The following is a 25975-nucleotide window of genomic DNA, read 5'->3' on the forward strand; positions in this document are numbered from 1 at the left end:
GTACATTTTGTGATATGTGCGAAGTCATGGACATACTGAGAAACACGATGATGCAGAGTCTTCATTAAACTTGGATTGGACAAATCACATGCCTATCACACACAATATGAAGAATGAAAGAAATAAGAACACTCAGTCAACACAAGAAGCCAAATTGTGGCTATCAACATTAACATATACAGTTGAAAGCCATATCTCAAATATGTACTTGAAGCAGTTCTCTTCATAGATGCTGTTCCACACCCTCCAAGCTGATGGTCCCCTGTATCCAGTGTAACGTTCCGGATTCAGGAGGAGATCCACATATTCAGCATCAGGCGATAATTCATCTGCAGAGAGAGATATTATCCATCATTTTCAGGCAATAGCCTTTAGCTTATTTGCAAGCAAAAACATCAGGTGAATCAGCATCTATGAATGACAGCATTTTAATTTTGGTACTGAATGGGGGAGGTTTGCCTTTAAGTTCTCAAGTAAACTTGCTAAATTTGAAAAAAAAGAGAAAATGGAAAGCAAATCAAACAGAAACGTCAATGGTGACAAGGAGGTTAAATATATTTAACAATGTGAAAACTGCTTATCAAACACAAGTGGGAAAAAGTAGAAAACAGAAAAGAATATTTAAAAGCACTAAAAATGAGGGGAGGTTGAGCAGTAAGGAGAAGGGGAAAGTAAGCTGCAAATGCAGAAGTGGAATTTAAAAAGGCAGCTTAGAAACATGTTAGGTCATTTCCAACTGTACTACAGTTGCCTTTTCATCTTCAAGAGGTCTATTCATGTGAAAGGAACACAACAAACATCAAAATCCATCTTTTCTCTTTACAGATATTGATCCTGCTAAGATAATCTTTTTTTTGTTTGACTTCACTGCACAGTTCACAGAGATTCAGTAATCAAATAATGAGGTAGTTCATGTCTGCATGCAGCACACCTTGCACAATGAGAGATAAAAGAGATAAATGCCAGACAAATGACCCTTTACAACAAGAAAGTCTGACCGCTACCTATGCCATTTAATGACATTAACACAACCAAGTCTCCCATCATCTTGGGACATTACCAATGACAAGAAACTCAGTGGACCAACTGACTGGGTGCCAGTTCAGACAAGAAACAACACATACTGTAACAAGTAACTCATCCCCCAACAACTCAAAGCCACTGGTTTCATCACAGGACATGAACATCACTGGCTCAGCCAGCATTCAATGTCCTACATGTCTTGGAGAATCTCGAACTGTAGTTCTTGGGGGAAGACACCCACAGTGGTTAGAAAGGGAGTGCCAAATGTTTGATCCAGCAACAATGAAGGAAAGGCTCCAAGTCAGGATGATGTGCAGCTTGAAAGGAATTTTCAGGTTGTGATGCTCCCATTATTCTGCTGCTCTTGTCCTTCTAGGTGGTAAAGGTTGAGAGTTCAGAAGATGCTGTCAAGAGCGTTGATGAATTGTTGCAGTGCATCTTATAGATGGTACACACTGCTGCCATCAGTGATGGTGGGAATGAAGTTTGAAGGTGGTGGATGGGGTGTCAATCAAGCACAAGGCTTGAAGATGTTGAGTTTCTTCAGTATCGTTGGAATTGCACCCATCCAGGCAAGTGGGGAGCATTCCAACACCTTCCTGATCTTGTACCTTGTAGATTGTGGACAGACACTGGGGAGAAGAGAGAAGAATTGCTCCCTTTAGAATGTTGGGAATGGAGGATTCAGTGATAGCAATACCACTGAACATCAAGTGGCACCGATTAAATTTTCTCCTGTTGGAGAAGCATTACCATTAACTATTAACTAATGTCACTAATTAGCCCACCTCCAAGTGTTGTCTAGATCTTGCTGCATTTGGACCGCTTCAGCATCTGAGGAATTGCAAATGCTACTAAATATTGCCCAACCAACAGCAAACATTACTCCTGATCTTATGAAGGAAAAGCATTGATGAAGCAGCTGAAGATGGTTTGGCTAAGGAGACTACCCTGAGACACTTTTGCAGTGATGTCCTGAGATGATTGACCTACAACCACCTGCAACCAGAGATTTTCCATCCTATTCCCACCAAGTTCAGTTTTACTACAGCATCGATTTTCCACAATTCACTCAAATGCATGTCAATTAACAGGTAATTACTATTGTTAATAGTACTGTCAATAACACCTTTCATTATGCCGATAATCAATTATTGACTCAAGAATTGTCTGTGCGTTAATTGGTCAGATAGGATTTGTTATTTTCTATTGGGAGGGACATATTTCAACAATTTTCCATATTACCAGGTAGATACCAGTGTTGTTATTGCAACAATTGGTTAACAGTATGGCTACAGCACATCTTCAGTGCTACTGCCCTGATATTGTCAAGGATCATAGCTTTGATATATACAGCGCCTTCAAATGTTACATGATATCCCGTAGACTGAATCAAATTGGCTGAAGATGGACATCTGTGATGATGGGGATCTCAGGAAGAGATGGATCATTCACTGAGTACCTCTGGTTGAAGATGGCTACTGAAGGATATGGGTTTTACTCACTGGGCTAGCACTTTTTGGCCATGTCAAAGGATGAAGGAAATCTGCTCTCTTGAATGACTACAGCCTACTTATGCTTCTGGCATATTCTCTTGCATTCCTCACTTAATCAGGTTGATCTTTTTGTTGGGATGAAAATAGCAGAGTGAGGAATATTAAATCTGATGGTCCACAGTGACTCATGTGCATCTGGTTTTGAGCTACCAGATCTACTTTATATCTAAATCAACCTAGCATGGTAGTGTCACTCCACTAAATGGAGATATTCTCAGTGTGAAGCCGGGACAATGGTGGTCAGGCTGACTAATATCATCATAAACGGACGTAACTGTCAGGCACATTGTGGAGGGCAAGGTCTAGTAGGTTTATACCCTTCACCTTCTGTCGCAGACCCCGTTTGGCAACTAAATCCTTAAGGACCAGACAGTGCATTCAGCACTGGTGCAACAAAGCACTCTGGCTGATAAAACAACGAAGCAGGATACATTCTGCCCTCTAGTTATCTTGAATGCTTCATCCAAGTGATGCTGAACATTGAGGAGTTATGATTCATCAGCTGATAATGGGTAGTAATTAGCATGAGACTCCCTTGCCCATTAACCTAATGGCATGAGATTTCCTAAGTCCGGAGTCAAAATGTGGTGGACTCCCAAGGCATCTCCCTCCCACATGTACAACCCTGCGGGAGCTAACATGGGATCTGTCTAAAAGGGAAAAACACTCAATGCATGCACACAAAAATAACTGTTTGATTCTCAAAAAGCTCAGCTGAAAGATTAAAGGGTGTTTGTGTAATCTTTAGACAAAGTGAACTGAAAAGGTAAGGAATAACAACGAAACTACATTAAGGAAATTCAGATTCCAATTTAGAGCCATACTTCATGTCTTTACTTTTATATAATGCTTTTTCACATAGATGTATGCATATTTAGAATAGAAATTACAAATGCAAGTATCTGCACTGGAACCATACCATGCTTCTAATGCCGCTGGTGACTGCTATTGTCTGGAATCTAACAAATTATAAGAACCAATAAGGGAAGTTTTTTTTTAAAACCACTGATTATTATTGAGCCCATATAGTGCTTTGTTTAAATTTAATGTAGTCATTAAATGACTTATGTCAAAATATCCTAGAACCCTTAGACATAAATGTTGTATCAGACTTTCATAAGGTCCTTACCATCAAGTTCACAAAAGTGGTCTTGTGCATCATCATATCTTGCCCAATCAATGAAAGCTTCTTTTGTTTGGTTACTAAAGGATGAAAGAAAAGTGATTGGATACAGGAATACAGGCATTACCAACCAAGTAATACATTATAATTCTATGATTTATTTACACAGTACCTACAGATTGTTTCTGATGTTGCATAATTTGATGAATGCAAGCTTTGTTTGTTTAGAAAGTACTTCTTCCAAGTGTTGCTCCCTTACAATCTTTAGAAGCTCACTTCACAGGACTATCTAAAAATGGCCAAACATGCAGCTATTTTATGACAGCCATTACAAAAATTGAAAGAATATTGTTGAAGAAGTAAACAAATAAAAAACTTGAAGTATATTTGTAGACAGGAAGTGTGCATCTTACGGGAAACATTTTAATAACATTGATAAAAAAGATAGCATATCAGAGACAGTAACACAGGACTGTAGATTCAGCAGAGGCTGAACAAAAATTCTGAAGGTAAAGTTAAATAAATATAAATGAACAGGAAAATTATTAAACATCAGTACACATAGTCCCTTTAAATGGAGGCCAGTTAGCACAGATGGTTTATAATGCAGAGTAACACCAACAATTCTCAAATTCTCCCCTCAGTATAGTGACCCTTCGGTTAAATCAGCAATCATTTCTCTAATGAAAAAGCAGCCCTATGGCCCAGTAGGTCAATGGCAACTGCACTTCCTTTTGTTTGCATAAATATAGGACTGGGAGAAGCGGATACAGAGGGAGCAGAAGGGAAAGTGGGAATGAGATAGGAGAAGATTAAAAAGTGGCGACGGTAAAAAAAAAAAATCACACGAAATGGGCAGGAGGCGAGCATGCAGAGAATGCAAGGGCAAAAAAGGGAGACCAAAACCCAATGACGCTTTTAAGCGCAAATACATTCTGCAGAAACACTTTCCCGAATGCATCAATCTGCATTGCAGGAATTCAAAATCATCTAACGTTGTTTACCAATACTAAAAGTGGGGACCAACAGTAAAAACTGCACGTTTTCCCCCAGGCTCTCCTTCTCCAATGATATGCAAGAAGTGCTGTTTCAAGAAAAACTTTTCTTTGAACCGAAAATATATTCAAGATTTGAAATCTTGAAGATCAGTGATTTTTTTGCAGTATTAAATAGCCACAATACCATCTTGATTTCTGCCGCCTCATTTGTGCTGAAGTGAGATTCAGATTTCTGACATTCCAATGTGGAACTGCAAGTAAAAGTTGCAGGACAACTCCTTTTGGATTACTCAGCAGTAAAATATAGTAACAGTACAACTAGTTCAGAACCAGAAGCTAGTTTTGAGTTCAGTGTGATTTGTTTCTTTGGTAGCATTTTGCCTTCCATTTACTGGAAAAAAAATCATCATACAGCACAGAAACAGACCCTACGGTCCAACCAAGATCCCAAACGAAACTAGTCCCGTCCCACCTGCCTGTGCTTGGCCCATATCCCTTCAAACATTTTGTCTTGTACTTATCTAAATGCCTTTTGAACATTGCAACTGTACTCACATCCACCACTTTTTCTGGAAGTCCATTGCACACAAGAACCACTAAAAAAATTGCTCCCATGTCATTTTTAAATCTTCCTCCTCTCACCTTAAAAATATGCCCCCTTGTCTTGAATCCCCCACCCCATGGAAAAGGCACCTACCATTCACCTTATTTATACCCTTCATGATTTTATAAACTTCTCTAGAAGGTCGCCTCTCCTATGCCTCCTAGCCTGTTCAGCCTCTTTAAAATTCAAACCGTCCATTTCCAGCAACATAACAGCTCCTATAACAGGGAGACTGGAACTATACAAGGTAGTCCAGAATTGGCCTCACCAACATCTTGTACATCCTAAACATGACATCCCAACTTCTTTACTCAAAGGTCTGAGCAATGAAGGCAAGCATGCTAAACACCTTCTCAACCACCCTATGTGTGATGCAAACCTCAAAAGAACCCTACGTCTCTCTGTCCTATACCACCACCCAAGGCCCTACTTTTAATTGTATAATTCTTGCCTTTGTTTGTTTTACCACAATGCAATACCTCGCATTTATCCAAAGTAAGCTCCATCTGCCACTCTTCAGCCCATTGACTCAATTGATTAAGATCTCTTTGTAATCCTAGATAACCTTCTTCATTATCCACTAAACCACCAATCTTAGTGTCATCCACAAACCTACTAACCATGCTTTCTCATTTAAATCAATTATATAAGTGACAAACGAAGCACCGATCCCTGTGGATCACCACCAGTCACAAGTTTCCAGTTCTAAAAACAACTTTCCACCACTACTGTCTCCAGTCGTTAAGCAGTATTTTGTATTCAACTGACAAGATCAACCTGAATTCTATGTGATCAAACTTTAATTAGTCTACCATGCGGAACCTTATCAAAAGGCTTGATTAAAGTCTACCTCAATCTTCTCGGCTACTTCTTCAAAAAAAAAACTCAATCAAGTTTATGAGATTTCCCTCGCACAAAACTAAGCTGACTATCCCTAATTATTCCTTGCCTCTCCAAGTGCATAGAAAATGCATTACTTATTTTTTTTTTTTAAAAGAGGTAAATAAACGAGGGACTAAAAATGAGGAATTCCACAATGAAAAAAAATCAAACAGCACAAACTATTAACATCCTAACATGCAGAATCATAGTGCACGTTTGTCAGAAATGGTGGGCTACATATATTCCTAAACCATAACCAAATTTTCCTAATGTTTACCACACAGAGAATTCCTAAAATGTAAGCAATAGGAATACAAAGATGGAAATAACTGAAATCTACAAGAACCATAACCAGAGTTAATGTTGTAAAAAACATTTAAAAACAAAATGCAAAAGACTGAAATCACTTAATGCGTGTCACCTCAACGTGCTGTTCACAGCTCCAAGCTTATTTGCTTCCTCACAGTCTTGCAAATCTTCATCTGTATTTGTTTCCACAGAAAACTAATACAAAATCAAAAAAAATCAGTAAAGTTAAACCACGCACCTGAAGGTAAACCTAAATTGACCATATTAACAGCAAAAATGGCAAACATAATAGTGGAATCAGTTTATTATGTGCATATTTTCATTTTACATCAGGAAAAGTACAGACATGCTAACCAGTTCTCCAAACACTTGGTTGAGCAACAAGATAATTCAAATGTATTTACAGAAAATATTTTCAGTTATTGACTTACTTTGTTGAAATTAGCTGCTTTAATCCCAATTGGAATCTCACTCTAAAAATGAAAACAATGAGATACAATAGATAACTGCTCAAACTGAAATCAGCAATACAAGACATTCTCTCAGAAATGCCCTATAAATAACTGAATTAGAATTTTCATCTTTGCAAAAAATTGATTAAAACATTAGTAGCTGTAGTATTAACACATTAACAAATAGAGTAACCACACCACAAAACGGAATATTTGGCAATAACAAACGTGAAAAATGCTTGTTCTAATAGAAGGAATTAAAGAACGGGACATTAGTAAAAAAAAGTTTTAAAGTTAGCCTGTAAAGATTGGGATGATAATATTTAAATACATTGTTCATTTCAATTTACTTGAAGATTTATTCCAGGGATGTCTGCCACCTGTCCTGCTACAACTACCTCTTCAGCTTACATGTTCACCATGGTCTGCCAGTCAGCCCCTTCAGGTCCCTTCACTTTTGTTCCCCCGACCCCTGCTCAATTTGGAAGCTCGGTTTCATTAATATGCTATCTGACTACATTGCTATTTCAAATCTTCTTGCTCCCATGTTTCCTGGGCATCCAGACTGCAGGTAACAAATGATAATCAGATTAAGAATCTCTAAGGAAGGATCTGTCATGTAACATTTGTTAAGTGTTTCGATATTCATGTGTAAAGGCAAATTTCATTGATTGGCAGAATTGGCTTGAAGGCCTTAAGTGCCTACTCCTACTGCTAGACTTTGAAAGCTGATACAACACAAATATTACAAGATTTGCAACTCAAGTATTCCATTGACTGAATCAGCAATTTCTATTTAATACAAAATATTAATATCTCCTCAAATCAACTTCTGTAAAACAACTCCAGACACTTTACCTCAGAACAAGGCTTGACATGGCAGTCCTTAATCGAGCAATGCCCATCATCTAACCAGAAGGGACAAGGTCTCTTCAAATTAACCTATTGAAATGAAATGTACATTGTAATTTAAGATGAGCACATTATACTTAAATATACTGCACATTAGAAAATTTACAAGACCACAGGGAAACAGAGGTATGAGTTTAATTAGATAGATCTTTCAAAGACCACCATAGATATAAAGACCATTCCAAAGTACTGATTTAGCCCGATTGATCAGCTTAACTCAGTGACTAATGCTTGCACCTCCAAGTTAAAGGATTGTGGGCTCAAATTCCACTCCACGGATATAAGCATAAGGAAATCTAGGCCAACACCCCCTCAGCTCCAGGGTTTTGACCCAGTGATAGTAAAGGAACAGCAGCATTGTTCACAGCCAGGGCAATGTGCAGCTTGGAGGGGAACTTGCAGGTCGTGGTGCCCCATTTGCTGCTTTTGCCCTTCTAGGTGGAGGAGGTTTGGTTTTGGAAGTTTTGCTGTTGAAGGAACCCAGTTAAGTTCTTGAACTGCAACTTGTAAATGGAACACACTGTTGCCACTGTGCATCCCTCACTATATCTTCCTAGATCTATGTGACGATAAAAATCATTAAGATGTGGAGACAGTAAATGCTGAAGGCGTTAGATGTAGTGACAATCAAGCTGTAACAAAGATTGTTAAGAACGAGGTCATATACATTTTTCCATATTGTTCATCCCCTCAACACCTGCTGCTGAGCCAGTGTTGCAGCTATGTTCTTAGGACTCAGTCAGCAGTGCACCACCAAGGCACTCTTGATGACTGCCAATAAAGTCCCCCATCCAGAGTACATTCTACACCGCTGCCACCATCAACAGAGTTCCAAGTATTAAATGTGGACAAAGACTGATTCTTAAGGGGAGACGGCAGGTGGTAATCAGCAGGAGCTTTCCTTGTCCACGTTTGACCTGATGCCATGAGACTTCATGCTGTCCAGAATCAATGTTGAGCAGTCCCAGAGCAACCCCCTACACACCTGCCGCCCCAACTGTTTAGCAGAGTGTCACAACCTCTGGTAGATCTGATCTGTCTGTGGAACAGGACCATCCCCAGGCTCGGGTGTGCCTTGTCTGAGACATATCTGTCAGCTATGATTCTGGGAGAATGACAATGGCTATTGCTTGACTAGTTTGTGCAGAGGTCTTCCAATTTTTGGCACAAGACACGGCTATGTGGAACACAATCATTTCTGATGCCTTAGTTAATTTAAAATGATCTGTCTGGTTGCATTCCTTTTGACAGTTTACGTGGCAGTGAGATACAACCCTGTGGCTTTTCATTTCAGGATCAAGAACATTGATGTGCATCTGAAGCCTCATGCAGACCACACCGAGTGATGATGGCAGACTTTCCTTCCCTAAAAGGGCATGTGTGCACCAGACTGTTGATTATTGTAAAAGCCAATGGTTTGATGGTCACAATTAATCAAGTTTTCTTAATTCCAAATTTAAGAACTAAAACTAAATTTCACCACCCTCATGGTGGTAATTGAACCCATTTGCCTAGCTCTCTAGGTTACTAGTCTAGTGGAAATTCAACCATGCTACAACTTCCTCCAGAACAGAGGTTTAATGTAACAGGTCGAAGGATTGGGGAGGGTTGAGCATGGTGTGCATATAGAACTCTCCACCTGAAGCAGTTGTTGATAACAGAGGCTATTTACATATTACACAATTTGAAACAATTATAAATATATCATAAAAATGCATTATTTCATCTATCCCATCATAGACTTTCACACTACTCAAAAATGGGAGAACTCTCTTCATCACCTCTATAGGTTCACCTTAATTGTTTTTCAATTCCCAGTCTTGGAATGTTTGACAGCCTCTTTCTGGGGTATTCACACAACTGAGCTCAGACTTTCTCAGCCTCAATAACCATCCCAGGGTTCCAACCAAACACTTCTGATCTGGACCTTTAAACAAAACCTTTACACTGAAGTCAACTATTTTAAAAATTTTCCTGAATGAACTTTCTCTAGCACAGTGGTGTTACATTAACTTCAACCATGACTTCTACCAACTACAACTAAAAAGATTTCCTCCAAAAAAAAATCCTGATCTTTCTAACAGAAAGCAGCCTAATACTGTCCAATGTTCACTCTGCTTGTAAAATGCTCACCAAATCAAACAAATTCCCATTAGCATTCTAGAAAGTCCCTCTCTAACGGTTGTTTTAAGAAAAACAGCGAGACATATTGACAAGGTAATCATTAAACTCCCTTATACACAGACCAAAACCCACTAGTTCAAAATTCAAATTTTAGAATAAAATGTTATTTACAGAATAAAGGTCATATTTTCATATCTATATACTATGATACCTGATACCACAACATGATATCTTGCAGCAGAATCAATGTAATACTGCTTCAAATCTTACAAAGATTACCAAAGTCTCAACACAAAAACAAAACCCTCACTGGTCCAGAAGCTCCAATGGGAAGACAGTCATAGATTCATACAACATGGAACTAGACCCTTCGGTCCAACTCATCCACACTGACCAGACATCCCAATCTGACCTAGTCCCGTTTGCCAGCATTTGACCTATATCCCTCAAAACCCTTCCTATTCATATACCCATCCAGATGCCTTTTACATTTTGTCATCGTACCCACCTCCACCACTTCCTCTGGCAACCCAATCCATACACACACCACCCTCGGCATGAAAAAGTGGTTTTAATATCTTTCCCCTCTCACCTTCATCCTATGTCCTCTAGTTTTAGACTCCCCCAGTCTAGGAAAAAGACCTTGGCTTTTCAACCTATCCATGCCAGTCATGATTTTATAAACCTCCATAAGGTCACCCTTCAGCGCTCCACAGAAAAGAGCCCCAGCCTATTCAGCCTGTCTCCATAACTCAAATCCTCAGTCCTGGCAACATCATTGAAAATCCTTTCTGCACCCTCTGAAGTTTAACAACATTGTTCCTAAAGACGACAGACCAGAATTGTGCCCAGTATTACAAAAGTGGCCTCACCAATGTCCTATATAGCTGGAATATGACATCCAAACTCCTATACACAACACTGACCACAGAAGGCAAGCGTGCCAAATGCCTTTTCATCACCCTTTGAGGAACTATGCACCCTGCACCCCGCACCCCAAGGTCTTTGTTTGGCATCACTCCCCAGGGCCCTACCATTAACTACATAAGTCCTGCCCTGGTTTGTCTTACCAAAACACAACCCCTTACATTTATCTAAAATTAAATTCCATCTGCCATTCTTCGGCCCGTTGGCACATCTGATCAGGATCCTGTTGTACCCTGAGATAACCTTCTTCACTGTCCACTACACCATTTATTTTGGCGCCATCTGCAAACTTACCAACTTTTATTCACATCCAAATTATTATATAATTTGTCACCTTTTCAAAAAACTCAATCAAGTTAGTAAGACATAACTTGCCACACACAAAGCCGTATTTACGATTCTTAATCAGTCCTTTACTTTCCAAATGCATGTAAATCCTGTCCCTCAGAATCCCCTCCAACCACCGGCCCACCACTGACATAAAACTCACTGGTCTATAATTCCCTGGTTTCTCCTTATAGCCTTTTGCAAATAATGGCATCACATTAGCTAACCTCCAGTCTTCCGACACCTCACCCGTGGCTGTGGATGATACAACTATTTCAGCAAGGGGCCAAGCAATCTCTTCCTTAGCATCCCACAAAGTTCTGGCAAAACACCCGATCAGGTCCCGGGCATTTATCTATCTTTACGTATTTTAGGACTTCCAGCACCTCATCTTCTGTAATATGAACTTCTTTCAAGACAATTTATTTCCCTAAATTCCGTAACTTCCATATCCATATTTACAATGAAAAAGGTCATGACATATTCATTTAGTATCTCACGCATTTCCTGTGGTCCCATGTTGATCTTTAAAGGGGCCCTATTCTCTCCCTAGATGCTTTTTTTCCCTTAATATACTTGTAGAATCTCTTTGGATTCTCCTCAACCTTTTCTGCTGAAGTTCTCAAGTCCCTTTTTTGCCCTCCTGATTTCCCTCTTGTCTACTGCTACTGCCCTTATACTCTTCTAGGGATTCACTCAATCTTGGCTGTCGATACCTGGAATTATGCCTCCTTTTTCTTGACCAGAGACTCTTTCTCCAGTTATCCAGCATTCCCTACACCTACCAGCCTTGCCCTTCACACTAGGAGGAACATACCATCTCTAGACTCGCGTTATCTCATTTTTAAAACATGTCCAATTTCCCAACCATCTTCTACCTGCAAATAGCTCCCCCTAAACAACTTTTGAAAGTTCCTGTCTAATACCATCAAAAATTGGCCTTACTTCAATTTAGATTTTTAAGTTTTCCATCAGGTCTATCCTTTTCCATTTTAAAACCGATAGGGTTACGATCACTTGCCCCAAAGTGCTCCCCAACTGACACCTCAGTCATTTGCCCTGCCTTATTTCCCAATATTTACGAGGAAGTTTTCATATACACACTTAAATTCCTCCTCATCTAAGCCCTTAACACAATGACTGTCCTAGTCATTGGAAAGTTAAAATCCCCTACCATTACAACCCTGTTATTCTTGCAGGTATTGGAGATCTCCTTACATATTTGCTTCTCCATTTCCTGCATACCTCTTTTTTTGGGAGGGGGTTGGAAACAGGGGATATAATAGAATCCCAACAAGGTGATCATCCCCTTCTTATTTCACATTTCCACCCATATAGCGTAACTCAGGTCATTCATTGTAATAGCATAGACGGGTTATATATCAGCACCATGAGAAAGACCTGCTGCAGTCAACTTCGTGAGAAATGCTTGTGAAGTTTAAAATTCTGGGTAACTAAAACTGATTCCTCTCCTTTCCCAATCAGCACCCGTTCCAGAACACCAGCCTGCAACATCCAAGCCAGATTGTCCCCTTTACGCTGGGCGCAACCTGACCACACAATCCCACCCTTGGACTAGACCTTACTTTGAGCCCTACTAAAGCTGTTTCTCCCCAGCTCAAAGAAAAATATATTTGCCTTGGATCAGAACTAAACAAGAGCTCAGCTACCATTAATCATTTATTATTAAAAAAAATTTAATGAACCTCTATATAAAAAAAAACACAACTGGATCGACTTAGTTTTTAGCAAGTTAGAGATCTTACTTTATAATATCTGAAGTAATCCCTTTCTAGCAATTGCTGTAGTTTAGGGAAGATCTTGTAGCTGTTGAAATCATCAATGCTTTCTATGTCACAGAAGCAGTCATCCAAGACACCTGTCAGCTGCAAAACATTAGATTTCATTTCAAAAACATATAAAATTAAAGATATAAATTTATTAAAGATTTGCAGATAATTGCCTGCTTGGTTTATTGCTAACAATGAAAAATGTTGGAGACATGACAGGTTGGCCAGTATCTCAAAACAGATCTTATCACATACCTATATTAAATACTAAATATGTATAGTCCTTACGGGAAATTCCAAAACTACTTTTCAGCAATGGTTCATCTGATTCTGAAATTAGATAAATTACAAAAATAATTTTAAAGATGTATCAAAGCAGAAAATCTTGATTGTGCATAAGGGTGGTAAAGTAACAAAAATACAAAAGAAATTTAGACGATGTGCCACTCGATTTGTCCCATATTATGAACTAAACTGGAAAATTTTTGTCACTTACAAAGCAACAACCTAATAGCTACAAAACACTAAACGGCAGCTTCGCCTGCTCTCAAAAATCAAACCTTTTAATCAAGACAGATCCTGAATTTTGAAATATTTCAGGTAAATGAAACAGTTGAAGATTGCAAAACTAATTTTTGACAAGGCAAATGAAAATCTCTTGCTAGTCAAACAAAGAGGTCTATTTTTCACCTTTGTCAAAATTGCAAATTTAAGTTAGAGTTTCCACACAAACAAGAAAGGAATAAAATGCACACAATCCCATTCTAAAAGTACAGAAATATGAGGACAACTGGGTTGAGTGTATTAAGCTTCCAAACCCTTGAATTTTCTTGGTCATCCTATCCCCAAGAAAACTGTTCCTTTCTACCACTACCACATTAGAAACGTATAGCTGCAAGGGTGGTAAAGTAACAGAATTTGTTGTTATATACCAAATATTTGTCTAGAAAGTTATGACCAAATCACCACTACTTCATTCAACATGGCAAGTTTACTGGTAATCTCTTACAGTGCTAAGCAACTTAGAACAACTCGTCACTTGGGGAGTGATATTGAGCATTTCAAAATGTGTCTTAATAGAATACTTTGTTCAGGCACTCAAACTGCTCGTTCTGTGCTAAAGTTGACATATGCTTAGATGAGCTCCTCTTCTTTGACCCCTTCCCAAGGATCATAAGGATAGACCCAGGACCTACCATCTATCCCTCAGGCCAAATAGAGATGGGTAACAAATTCTTCTTCAAGAACAAACCATAGAAAAGAACCCTCTTCTCTCTCCCACCATTAGTCACTATCAGTAAGATCCTTAAATCAACCAACTCTATCCTACATTTTGCTGTTAATTGCTGCACATATTCAGTGCACAATCTTTATCCCTCAGAACCCTTGATGATCCAGAGGTAAAAATATGAAAAGAAATTAAAAGGACAAATGGAATGGTGCTTATCTCGAAGAGGTTGGCATTCAAAAGTCTGGAAGTGATGCTTTAGTCATAGATTCTTGGTCAGATTTCATCTGGAACATTACACCCAATTTTGGGTGCCAACCTGCAGGGTGTATTTTGCCTCACCAAAGACAACAGGTGCAGTCACCACTCACCAGAGCTAAAGAATTAAATTGATAACACATTCTGAAAACTCGCTATACCCTTCACATTTAGATGGTTGAGGGAGACTAAATTGAAAAATTTAAAACAACCTGGTGATTTGTTACAAGCATTAACAAAAATACTGCAAATACTCTGCAGATCATGCATTGTGTAGAGGGAGAAACAGGGAGAAACAATAACCTAGCATTTAATAATTTGATAGTGACTGCTTTTCTTTAAAAAAAAAGAGGTGATACAGTAAGCCAGTCATCAGCTGAGCTTTGTGGATGTGACCACAAGATTGAATGCATGTTCCAATTAGTCAGTATTATAATACATGTGCAGCAGTTTAAACTGGAAAGTCTCAGTAACAGTTTTGCTTTTACTCAGTCATTTGAAGATATTCTAATAGGGCCATTTGTCAAAAGGCTATGGATTGACATATACTATAAATTTAATATTTAAAAGCAATCATATATAAAGTTCTCATAACTTTTGGTCACTTTTTTAAAAGATTGAATAAAAAAAAAGTAAAGTAATTTTAAAGTAGACATGTTATAAAAATACTTAAAAAAGAACAAGTGCCCAAGAACATTTTACAATTACTCAGCTTCTGTGCATATATCTGAAACTGCACAATACATGAAATTTTAAAAGAATATTCTGAAGGAATTTATCATGCAGAATAATTACCTTTTATTGTTTAACACAATTTTAAGACAAGTTTGTAAAACAATGATAAAATATAATGATTACTATCCACGTATTTTAAGTGGATTAAAGCTGATGTTACATGATCCAAATCAGGAAATTAGGTGTTTTGCTGGAGAAAGGTTTCAACGTGGAAAACAAAATTTTGTTTAAGCTAGAAAGGTGAATGCTCAAGCAACAAGTGAAGAAATGCTCTCTTTCAAACTTGCTAGATCTTAATTTGTTATGCATTATAACCAGAATTAGAGCAAGTATTTAAAGTTTACCATATGGAAAACAAACATGTGAACTACCACTTGCACATGAGAGAATCATATTTGCGTCTTAGAGTAGAAAGGAGGATGGCAAGAGTGGGAGAGATGAGTGCAACAGGTACCCAACATCTGAAGGGACAGCTATTGGACAGTTTTAATGCTTGACACAAAAGCTGATACAACTGTCCATATTTAGAGAATGATGGCAATAGCATTCACACTTCACAGGATTATCCTGGAATAGTAGAGTGTCCCTGAAGATAGGAAGAAACATTACAGCTCAAGGTGGTCATGTCAGAATTGGCAATGGGAGTCCAATCAAAGCTTGGTGTTTTAGTTTGATAGCTTTTCACCAGAAGTAAAAGAAAACACAAAGCGCTGGAGCAACTCAACAGGTCTGGCAGCATCTGTGGTGATGGAAAAAACAGAGCTAGTGTTTCTGTCCACACACTGTTTCTCTCTCCACAGATGGTTCCTCCAGTATTTTCTGTTTTTATTTCAGATCTTGAGCAATTGCAGTACTTTGCTTTTACCTTTCATCAGAACGAGTTTCTTTCCCTATAAACACTACTAAATCACTGATTATTTCCAGTATTTTCTTGTTTTTATTTCAAGGTTTCCAGCCCCTACAATATTGTACATTTGTGTGCAATACAACAGTTCTGCTTTATGGAAACGGATGTCTAAAGTGTTGTATTCTTTAAGATTGCCGAAATATACACTTCTGCTATTTTACCCTTTAAAACTTCAGTAATGACAAAAGCACCCACTTCACTACATACCAGGATAAGACTCCCCAAGGTAAGTTTGTTTATTATCTGGCAATTGTGCTCAAGTTACCAGGTGGTGACTGCAGTGCGTATCCCAATACAGTACTACACGGCAGGATACAGTAAACAAAAACAGTTTGTAGAAGGCCTTGGGAATTATTTCAATCCCTGGTGTACATAACCAAGAGCACTTCCCTACTACTGTTTTTGACAGTCACTTACAAATAGCAGTTAGTGAGTTGCACCAGTGATGGAACAGACATACAGCGGTGTCTTGGGACATCTGAGCCCAACCTAAACAATAACTTAGTTCCCATTCACTGGGTGAAAATGTAACTTACTAATAAGCAACTTATTATCCATGTGTAATATACACCAAGGTACAAAGCACGAACGAGGTGGTGTTTAAGTGAAAGATGTGTCACCAGAAAGTCTCAGGTGAGCCCGACTTTGTCACATTAAATTGAACCCAGCCTGGGTAGTAACCGAGTTGGGACATTACAATCTTTGCTGGGGAGGTGCAAGGAATGAGCAACAGAAAAATAAAAGCAGCAAGCAGCAATCACCAATATATAATTTGTGTCTTTAACAGAGGAAAAAAAGGGTTCTTTAAGCTTGGAGTTCTATAAATAAAATAACTAGCAAGTCAAATTCTAAAATAGTGGAAAGGTTTACACAAACTTGATTATTGGCAACATTTAAGAAGGGTTTTTAAATAAAGATGGAAAGGTTGAGAAATGCACTTCCAGAGTGAGGGGCTTAAACAGCTTGTAACAATTGGGGTAAAGAAGGGGAAAGGGAGTTTATGATGTACCACCGGAAAGAAAGTCAAAGGTTTATAGGTTGGAAACTACCTTTCCAAGTGATTGGGTTAGTTAAAAGTAACTATGAATGTAAAATTGTATATCTTGCATTAAGTTTACAGAATTCAGCTTTAAAACCTTATTACTGAGCTGTATTTTCTGCACTGTAATAGAAAGGACTTCAGATTGAAAATCGGACAAAGCATTTTTTATTTGTGGTTTGTCTATTCTGAAAGTAGACATTTTTCAACATACAACGTTGCAGTTCTTAATCCAGTGCAACAACTACTTAATACCAGTATATCGGCTTCGCAACACGTTTTTGCTATACATGAATTTAACATTATGAGGCGTTTGATAAAGTTGTTTTTGATCACTTTCTATAGTATTAACACACTATTTAATATGCCGATCTGTACGTGTTCCGTGCGTTTTCGGCCGATGGACTAGTACGAATTGGCACCAATGCTTGAGCGATTCCCATGCCTTACATCAATAATTAAAACGCATTCAATTTAAGATCGTCATTATGATTAAATGAGCAATCCGAATTTTCATTGAAAATATTTTCAAATAAACCTCCACAACCACCTACAAACGATAAAACGTTCTTAGTTAGGCTAAGGTTATGCACAAGATATACACCAATTCTTGACACATCCACACAGTACTGAAAATCATCCCGGTTTATTAATTTTGTGCTTCAACCTTTACCCTAGCTATTTTGGTTTAAACAAATACAACCCCCCGTGACTCATACTTGATTATTTTGACAAGATAAAACTAGATGCACATTTGACAAAATTCACTTTACTTCAGAAATACGTGGGAATAAAACACTGAAGAGTAATTTTCTCGTTTTCGTTATGATCAATTCATGGTGATTTTTAAAATCACCCTAAGAGAATGGGGAAACGTCGCTTACAAAGCGGTTGCTGACTGAATGGAATCAATAACAGTCTCGAACTGGAACAAGCAGTCCTGTTTTCATACACCTACTCAGAGGACAGGGTGAGATCCCACTATAAAAGTGGCAGTACAGTACCTGGCTGGTGATGACGCTGCCGCTCTCCGAGATCGAACACAAGCTAAAGACGGCGGCCAATGCCGCCGGGACCGCGCTCATCACCGCCCTTAACGGTAACTAAGTCAGAGGTAGCAGGCAACTCCTCAGAGCAACTCGGCGACGGACAGGGACAGGGACCGGCTATCAGACCAAGATGCTCAACGCCGCCGCTGCCGCTGCCGCTGCCGCCGCCGCCTCCTCCTCCTCCTCCTCCTCCTGTCTGCCCTGCCTCCTTGGTGAGGCTGCCCAACACCTCCTTACACACGCCCACGCAATACCCCAGCGTGGTGCGCACGCTCTAGCGGCTTCTCGCCCATTTCAGCGATTCCTTCTGCCCTTCTAATTGACTGCGCAGGTGCGCACGCGGTGATCATGGGAATTATAGTTGTTTTTCCCTTTCGTGCACCGGCTCCAAGTACGAAGAACTACAATTCCCAGCATCCTACGCGCCGCATACACCCACCGCCCCCGGCACCCCCCCCCCCCAAAAAAACACAACCCCCCCCCCCCCCCTCGAATAGGCGTTCACGCGGCGAGCCAATGTCTGTTGGCCACATTTCGCACGCGACAGATGCCGAAGATCCCCTCCCCCCTAAAAAAAAAGTTTACCTGAGCTATGCGAATGAACCTGCCTCTCAGGCACTGTAAACCACCCTAACCCTAAACCTTCCCCACCCCCCGGGGGGGAGAAAGAGATAAATGACAAAATCGATACGACTCCCTTGACTTGAAAGTCAATGAGAGGGGTCAACCTTAACTTAAAATGAGAAAATTCTAGAAATGCCACGTTCTGATCAAAGGGCAAGGAGAATGGGACGAATTGGACAGCATTAAGGGTTGAATAGTTTCCTTTCGAAAATTACCAAGTTTCCCCGCAGGTAGGTCAGTCCACATCTAAAACAAATGAAAGGCAAATACTTGAGGGCTACTCACGCTGCTCCCTTCCCAGAACTTGTCCAAAAAGAAAGCAAAGAAACTACCAAAAAAAAAAGGAAAATTAGAATTGGGGAGAAAGCCAGAAATATATATATTTTAAAAAGGTTTCTATAAATTCATTGTAGAAGATACAAATAAGATCTCAGAAGCAATGATAATCAGGACATCGAAAGGGGGGGGGAAAATCAAGAAAAATCACAATCAGAATAAATTGTTGGATCTACGGGTTAACAGCTCTTGGACTTCATCCTTAAAAGAAATGGCTAGTGAGATGGCAAGGTGTAAAGCTGGATGAACACGGCAGGCCAAGCAGCATCAGAGAAGCAGGAAAGCTGACGTTTCCGGCCAAGACCCTTCTTCAGAAATGGGGGAGGGGAAGGGGGTTCTGAAATAGATAGGGAGAGAGGGGGAGGCGGACAGAAGATGGATAGAGGAGAAGATAGGTGGAGAGGAGACAGACAGGTCAAAGAGGCGGGGATGGAGCCAGTAAAGGTGAGTGCAGGTGGGGAGTTAGGGAGGGGATAGGTCAGTCCAGGGAGGACGGACAGGTCAAGGGGCGGGATGAGGTTAGTAGGTAGGAGATGGGGGTGGGGTTTGAGGTGGGAGGAAGGACAGGTTAGGGAGGCGGGGACGAGCTGGGCTGGTTTTGGGATGCGGTAGGGGGAGGGGAGATTTTGAAGCTTGTGAAGTCCACATTGATACCATTGGGCTGCGGGGTTCCCAAGCGGAATATGAGTTGCTGTTCCTGCAACCTTTGGGTGGCATCGTTGTGGCACTGCAGGAGGCCCAGGATGGACATGTCGTCTGAGGAATGGGAGGGGGAGTTGAAATGGTTCGCGACTGGGAGCTGCAGGTTGTCCTCGCCTCCCTAACCTGTCCTTCCTCCCACCTATCCCCTCATCCCACCTCAAGCACCACCCCCATCTCCTATCTACTAGCCTCATCCCGCCCCCTTGACTGACCTATCTCCTCCCTAACTCCCCACCTACACTCACCTTTACTGGCTCCATCCCCGCCTCTTTGACCTGTCGGTCTCCTCTCCACCTATCTTCTCCTCTATCCATCTTCTGTCCGCCTCCCCCTCTCTCCCCATTTATTTTAGAAACACCTTCAGAAATGGGGGAGGGGAAGAAGGGTCTAGGCCCGAAACGTCAGCCTTCCTGCTCGGCCTGCTGTGTTCATCCAGCTCTACATCTTGCTATCTCAGATTCTCCAGCATCTGCAGTTCCTACTATCTCTAGCTAGTGAGATGGTTGATGCAGTGGTTTGAATTTTCCAAAATTCTCTTGATCTGGAGGGGTTCTATTAGATTGAAAGATAACATTCAACCCCTTTATTAAAAAGAGCAAATCATAAACCATGAAACTACAAGCCAGTTAGCTTAACATCTGTCATAGGGAAAATGTTAGAAGCAATTGCACTGATACTTTTGGCTTTAAGAGGTGTATTTTGTCCTTTTTTTAAAAATGAAGAAAGGTTGAGGCAGAGATTCAGAACACTCTGCTCCAAAGCCAATAAAAAGTAAACAGATGGTGAAGCCTTGGGTTTAATTTTAAAGTTGGAACAATAGAAGCAGTCTGAATGAGCAGGGTCAAGCTCCCACAGAACAAGGATTTTTTCAGTTTTAGCCTTCAGTAGCAGTTGCTGGGGCCTTGAAGACGAAAAAAGGAAGCTCTATGCCTCTCTATTACAGCTAAAAGCTAGGATTCTCCTCCTGCAGCAAGAGGATCTAACTTACTGAATTTGCCTTTGCTAAGGGTGTAGGGTTTATGGGATGTTTCTATATTGGGACAGTAACTGTTCAATAGTTAAATAGTCTATTATTCTGTTAATTTTTCCACTAAAGTTGTTATTCCACTTCTTTCTTTTGTCATATTCTAGTTATAGGTGTGTGAATAAAGTTTGTTTTACTTCAATACTAGTAGTTTGACCAAATTGCATCTGGAACACAACACCTAACAGTAGCCTTTAAAGTATGAAAAAGTTAAAATCTAGGCTATCTTCATATTTTTTGAGGGGACTTGGTCCGGTCCATGACACTATGATGGGAAGGAAATTGTAGCAGGACTCTTAGATAAGTTCCAAGGTATTCAGGCCAAGTCCATATGGTTTTGTGAAAAGGAAGTAATGCTTGACAAATCTACTGGAAACAAAAACAGAAAGTGCTGGGAAAACTCTGCTTTCTTTCCGAAGATGCTACCAGACTTGCTGAGTTAACGTTTCAGATCCAGAGACTCTTCTTCAGAACTGATTGTAGCTAGGAAGGAAGTGGATATGTATGATAAAGATTGGTGAGGTAGGGGAGTGAATCAATAATAAATGGAGATGGAGGCCAAGGAGAGCACAAAACAGTTGGGTAGCCAAAAGGAATGGATAAACGTCAGCCCAGGAGAATGAATAGCTGCTAATGGGGACCATTGGTAGCTCACATTGGGCTGTTTATGGTAGCAGCCCACGTGATGACAAGGCCTGGTGTGCGGGAGTGGGGTAAGGACATGGGAAGAAGGTACTCAAGCCTTATAAAATTGTTGTACTCGATAGAGTCCAGAAGGCTGCAGGGTTTCCAAGCCCAAAAAAAAAAAGGTGCTGTTCTTTCAGCCTGCGCCAAGCTTCCCTGGAGCACTGCAGTGAGCCCAAGACACAAATGTTTGCATGGGAACACGGTGGCATGTTGAAGTGGCAGGCAACCGGAAGCTTGGACTTTTTTTGCGGACAGAACCTTTTGGCTTTTATGCGGACAGAACCTAAATGTTCTACAAAGTAATCACTCAGTCTGCATTTCATTTCCCCAATTACAGGAGACCATATTGTGAGCAGCAAATACAGTAGACTAGATTGAGTGAAGTGCAGGTAAATTGCTGCTTCACCTAGGTGGGGTGTATGAGCATTGCATAGTGAGGAGGGAGGAAGTAAACGGGCAAGTATTACACTTTCTGCCATTGCCAGGGAAGGTTTTTTGTGGGGTATGGGGAAGTGTTGTAAGTGGGGGAGGAGTGGACTAGGGTGTTTTGGGGAAAAAAAAAACAAACAATCCCCACAGAAGATTGACAAGGAAGGGGAGGGGAACGTGTGTCTGGGTGGCGGAAATGGCGATTAATGATCTTTTGGATGGGGATGCTGGTGGGATGGTAGGTGAGGATGAGGGGGACCTTTGTTGTTGTTGGAGGGATAACTGCCAAAAAGTGAGTCAGACACAGCCGGGGACCCTGTCAACCAGTGTGGGGAATCTTCAGTTGAGGAAGAGAATGGACATTTCGAAGGCCCTCTTGTCGAAGTTGGCATCATCAGAACAGATGCAATAGAGACGAAGGAACTGGGAGAATGGAATGGAGTCTTTTGCAGGAAGCAGGTTGTCAGGATGTATAGTCAAGGTAACTGTGGAAGTCAGTAGGTTTGTAGTGGATGTTGGTGGCCAGCCTATCCCCAGAAATGATGTCAAGGAAGGGAACAGAAAGGAGAACTCAGAAACGGTCCAGGTGAAGGTGAGAGCAGGGTTGAAATTGGAAGCGAAATAGATAAACTTTTCCAATTCCAGATTAGAGACAGAAGCAACACCGACAATGTCATTGATGTTCCGGAGGAGTTGTGGGGAGGGACCCAAGTAGGACTGGATTAAGAAATGTTCCCTATACCCCATAAAGAGAAGGCATAACTGGGGCCATGGGGGTGTCCATTGACACATCTTTGAACTAGAGAAAGTAGGAGGAGTTAAAGGTGAAGTTGTTCAAAGGGACTAGGAGCTTGGCCTGGCAGAGGAGGGTAGTGGTGGGTGGGACAGTTCAGGCTTGCTATCCCCCCAGAAAAATCAGACAACCCCGAGACCATCCGGATGGGGGATGGACGTGTAAAGGGATTGCATGTCCACAGGAGGTGACTGGAGCCCACGAACTGGGAATTCTGAAACTGACAAAGCATCAGAAGAATTGCAGATGTAAGTGGGATGGGACTGGACAAGGGGGACTCTGCTGGAGTTCTTTGAGGCAGTAACATGTGCTGTGGATGAAGGGGAGTGATGAATGCACTGTTATCAGATTTTCAGAAGGTATTTGAAAATGTGCCACATCAAAAAGGTATTTGTGGAAACTAAAAGCTCATGGGTGTAAAGGATAACATGTTGGCATGGAGAGAAGATTGGCTGGTTAACAGAAAGCAGAGAGTAGATACAAATGGGTATTTTTCAGGTTGGCTAGATGTAATGAGCCTTGTGCCACAGGGATCAGTGCTAGGACTTCAACTGCTTATTCATACAAACAATTTGGATGAAAGCACAAAAAAGCATAGTTGATGATGAAAAGATAGTAGAAAACTAAGTTGTGAGGAGGACATAAGGATGCTGCAGAGGGATATGTACATAAGCTAAGCAAATGAGCAAAAACGTAGAAAATGGAGTCTAATGTAGAAAATGTAAAAAATGTAAAAAAAAAAGTGTCCATTTTGGCAGGAAGAATAGAAAAACATATTATTCTAAACAGTGAGAGACAGCAGCTTTGGATATCTTTGTGCATGAACTGCAAAAGATTAGTGTGCAGATAAAATAATTATGAAAGCTAATAGAATTTTATAATATATCATGAGGAGAATTGAATACAAAAGTAAATATATTGTGCTTCAGCTTTTCAGGGCACGATGAGACTGCATTTAGATTGCTAAGAACAATATTAATCGCCTTATTTAAGGAAGAATGTAAATATATTGAAAGCAGTTCAAAAGATTTATCAGAGTAATACCAGGAATAGAAGGGTTGTCTTAGGAGGAAAGATTGGAAAGGTGAGGCTTGTATCTGCTGAAGTTAGAGTAAGGGCTGACTTGATTGAAACATAAGACCTTGAAGGATAGTAACAGGATGATTGTAGAGAGGCTGTTTTCTCTATTGGGAGAATCTAGAACTGGGGATAACTGTTTGAAAGTGATTAATTGTCTATTTAAAAACAGAGATGAGAAGGCAACATCTTTTTTCCCCCTCAGTCATGAGTCTTTGGAGTTCTCTTCCTGAAAAGTGGTGGAAGCAGTGTCCTTGAATATTTTTAAAAGGTAAAGGTAGATAGATTTTTGTTAAGCAAAGCAGTAAAAAGGTTATCCATGCAAGTGGGAATGTGGATTCGAGGTTACAATCAGATCAGCCATGATCTTCTTGAATAGCGAGGAAAGCTGGAGGGGCTGAATGGCCTACATCTGCTCCACGTTTATATTTCTTTCATTTGAATAACAGAGGCTGCATTGTGTTTAACCAAGTTACCAGTGCTGACTCAGTATGGTAGCATTTTGGCTTTGCCAAATCTTGTAAATTTAACTTCTTTTTCAGAGGCTGGAGCACAAAGCCTAAAACTTTGAGTTGAGTGCGGAATGCTGCAACTTTACACATTCGATGGGTTTGGTGGGTTGTGGTAGTATTCCCATTGCCTACTCCATTTCTCTGAATTACCACTTCAATATTTGTTAGATGCTCTGGGACATTCTAAAGTAGTGAAACATGCTGTATTTCTATCTTTCCACATTCACTTCACAATCAGATCAAGCGCTGAAACAGTATTACATAACAAAGTCATTGCAGCTGTGTTACAAAAAAAATGAAACCCCAGTGAGATAAATCCTATATAGCAACTGTAAAAGCGATCGGTAGCTGAATTTGCCACAGACCATTATGTTAACATCTTTAAAATTAACCTAAAAAGAGACCTGTGTAACTAAAAGAGAAATAAAATTTGTACCAAAAGATCCAAATTTGACTTAATCTCATCTGATGTTTTCTTCAAAAAAAAAAAAAAAAAAAAAAAAAAAAAAAACTTATTCACTTACACAAATACCTTAACAATTTGCAGCTTGAAAAATTTCTGCACTATGGAACTGACAGATTTCTTTGCTCTTGCATTGCAGTTATACTGTCTCCCCATATGGGCTCCTGCAAAAGTCATTATCATTGGCAGTCCCTCACAGACAAGGATGATTCTCTTCCACTCTCGGGGTGAGTCCACGGGTGGCTGTACAGACCAACATGGCTTCCGCAGGCTCAGTTACATTTGGGGCAGAATTTGGTCATGGGAAAGGGTGTGTGAGGCATTGGTGTTGCAGTGCGTTCCTTTCGCCTGACTTCTGCTTTGTCCTGACAGCAAGTCTCAAGTTACTTGATGCCTTCCCGGACGCTCCTCCCTACTTTGGACAGTCTTGGGCCAGTGATTCCCAGCTGACTGTGGGAATGCCACATTTCAAGAGTGAGGCCTTGAGGGCGTCACTGAAGCGCTTCCTTGGTCCACCTGGGGCTTGTTTTGGAGCTGGGAGTACAATATCTGCTTGGGGAGTCTCATGTGCCCCGCCATTCGTACCCAGTCAAGCGTGGTCAGTGCCTTGATGCTGGGACTGTTGTCCTGGTTGAGGATGCTGGTGTTGATGAGTCTTTCGTTCCAATGGATTCACAGGATCTTGCACAGACAGCACTGGTGGTACTGCTCCAGCACCTTGAGGTGCCTGCTGTAGACAGTCCACGTTTCAGATCCATATAGGAAAACAGGAACCACCACAGCTGTGCAAACCATAATCTTGGTTCGAAAGTGCATCACTTCACACCTACCCGCATTAAACCTGCCATGTGGCTCCTCATGTCCTCCTGCAGTCTGCTTTAAACCCTGTTAATTCTTTCTAATGTTACTGTATATCTTACATATTCTGCAAATTTTTAAACTTACATTCCCTATATTTAAGTTCAAGTTCAAGTACCTGATGTACAAGGAAAATAATTAGCCTAATGCTTGTCTCTTGGAGAGCAATACAAGCTTCTGCCCATTCAGAAAAATATACATTCATCTCTACACACTGCTTCCAATCC

General features: G+C 40.4%; 1 protein-coding gene across 3 annotated transcripts in view; it reads right to left on the minus strand.

Moving 5' to 3' along the window:
- The window catches only part of ero1b (endoplasmic reticulum oxidoreductase 1 beta), a 72396-nt gene that overhangs the window by 35433 nt on the left and 10988 nt on the right, over positions 1 to 25975 (minus strand). For 2 of the 3 annotated variants that reach the window (XM_020510691.2, XM_048596751.1), the window contains exons 2-7: positions 13004 to 13123; positions 7806 to 7889; positions 6927 to 6968; positions 6608 to 6690; positions 3709 to 3782; positions 209 to 329 (exon numbers count right to left, since the gene is read on the minus strand). In XM_020510691.2, the coding sequence (XP_020366280.2) occupies positions 209 to 329; positions 3709 to 3782; positions 6608 to 6690; positions 6927 to 6968; positions 7806 to 7889; positions 13004 to 13123 (524 nt within the window). Of the gene's footprint in view, positions 1 to 208; positions 330 to 3708; positions 3783 to 6607; positions 6691 to 6926; positions 6969 to 7805; positions 7890 to 13003; positions 13124 to 18198; positions 18538 to 25975 lie in introns of those variants that run through there. The other variant, XM_020510764.2, reaches the window with a different exon arrangement.

This window comes from Rhincodon typus, chromosome 5, assembly GCF_021869965.1.
Source record: "Rhincodon typus isolate 14 chromosome 5, sRhiTyp1.1, whole genome shotgun sequence".
Taxonomy (NCBI): Eukaryota; Metazoa; Chordata; class Chondrichthyes; order Orectolobiformes; family Rhincodontidae; genus Rhincodon; species Rhincodon typus.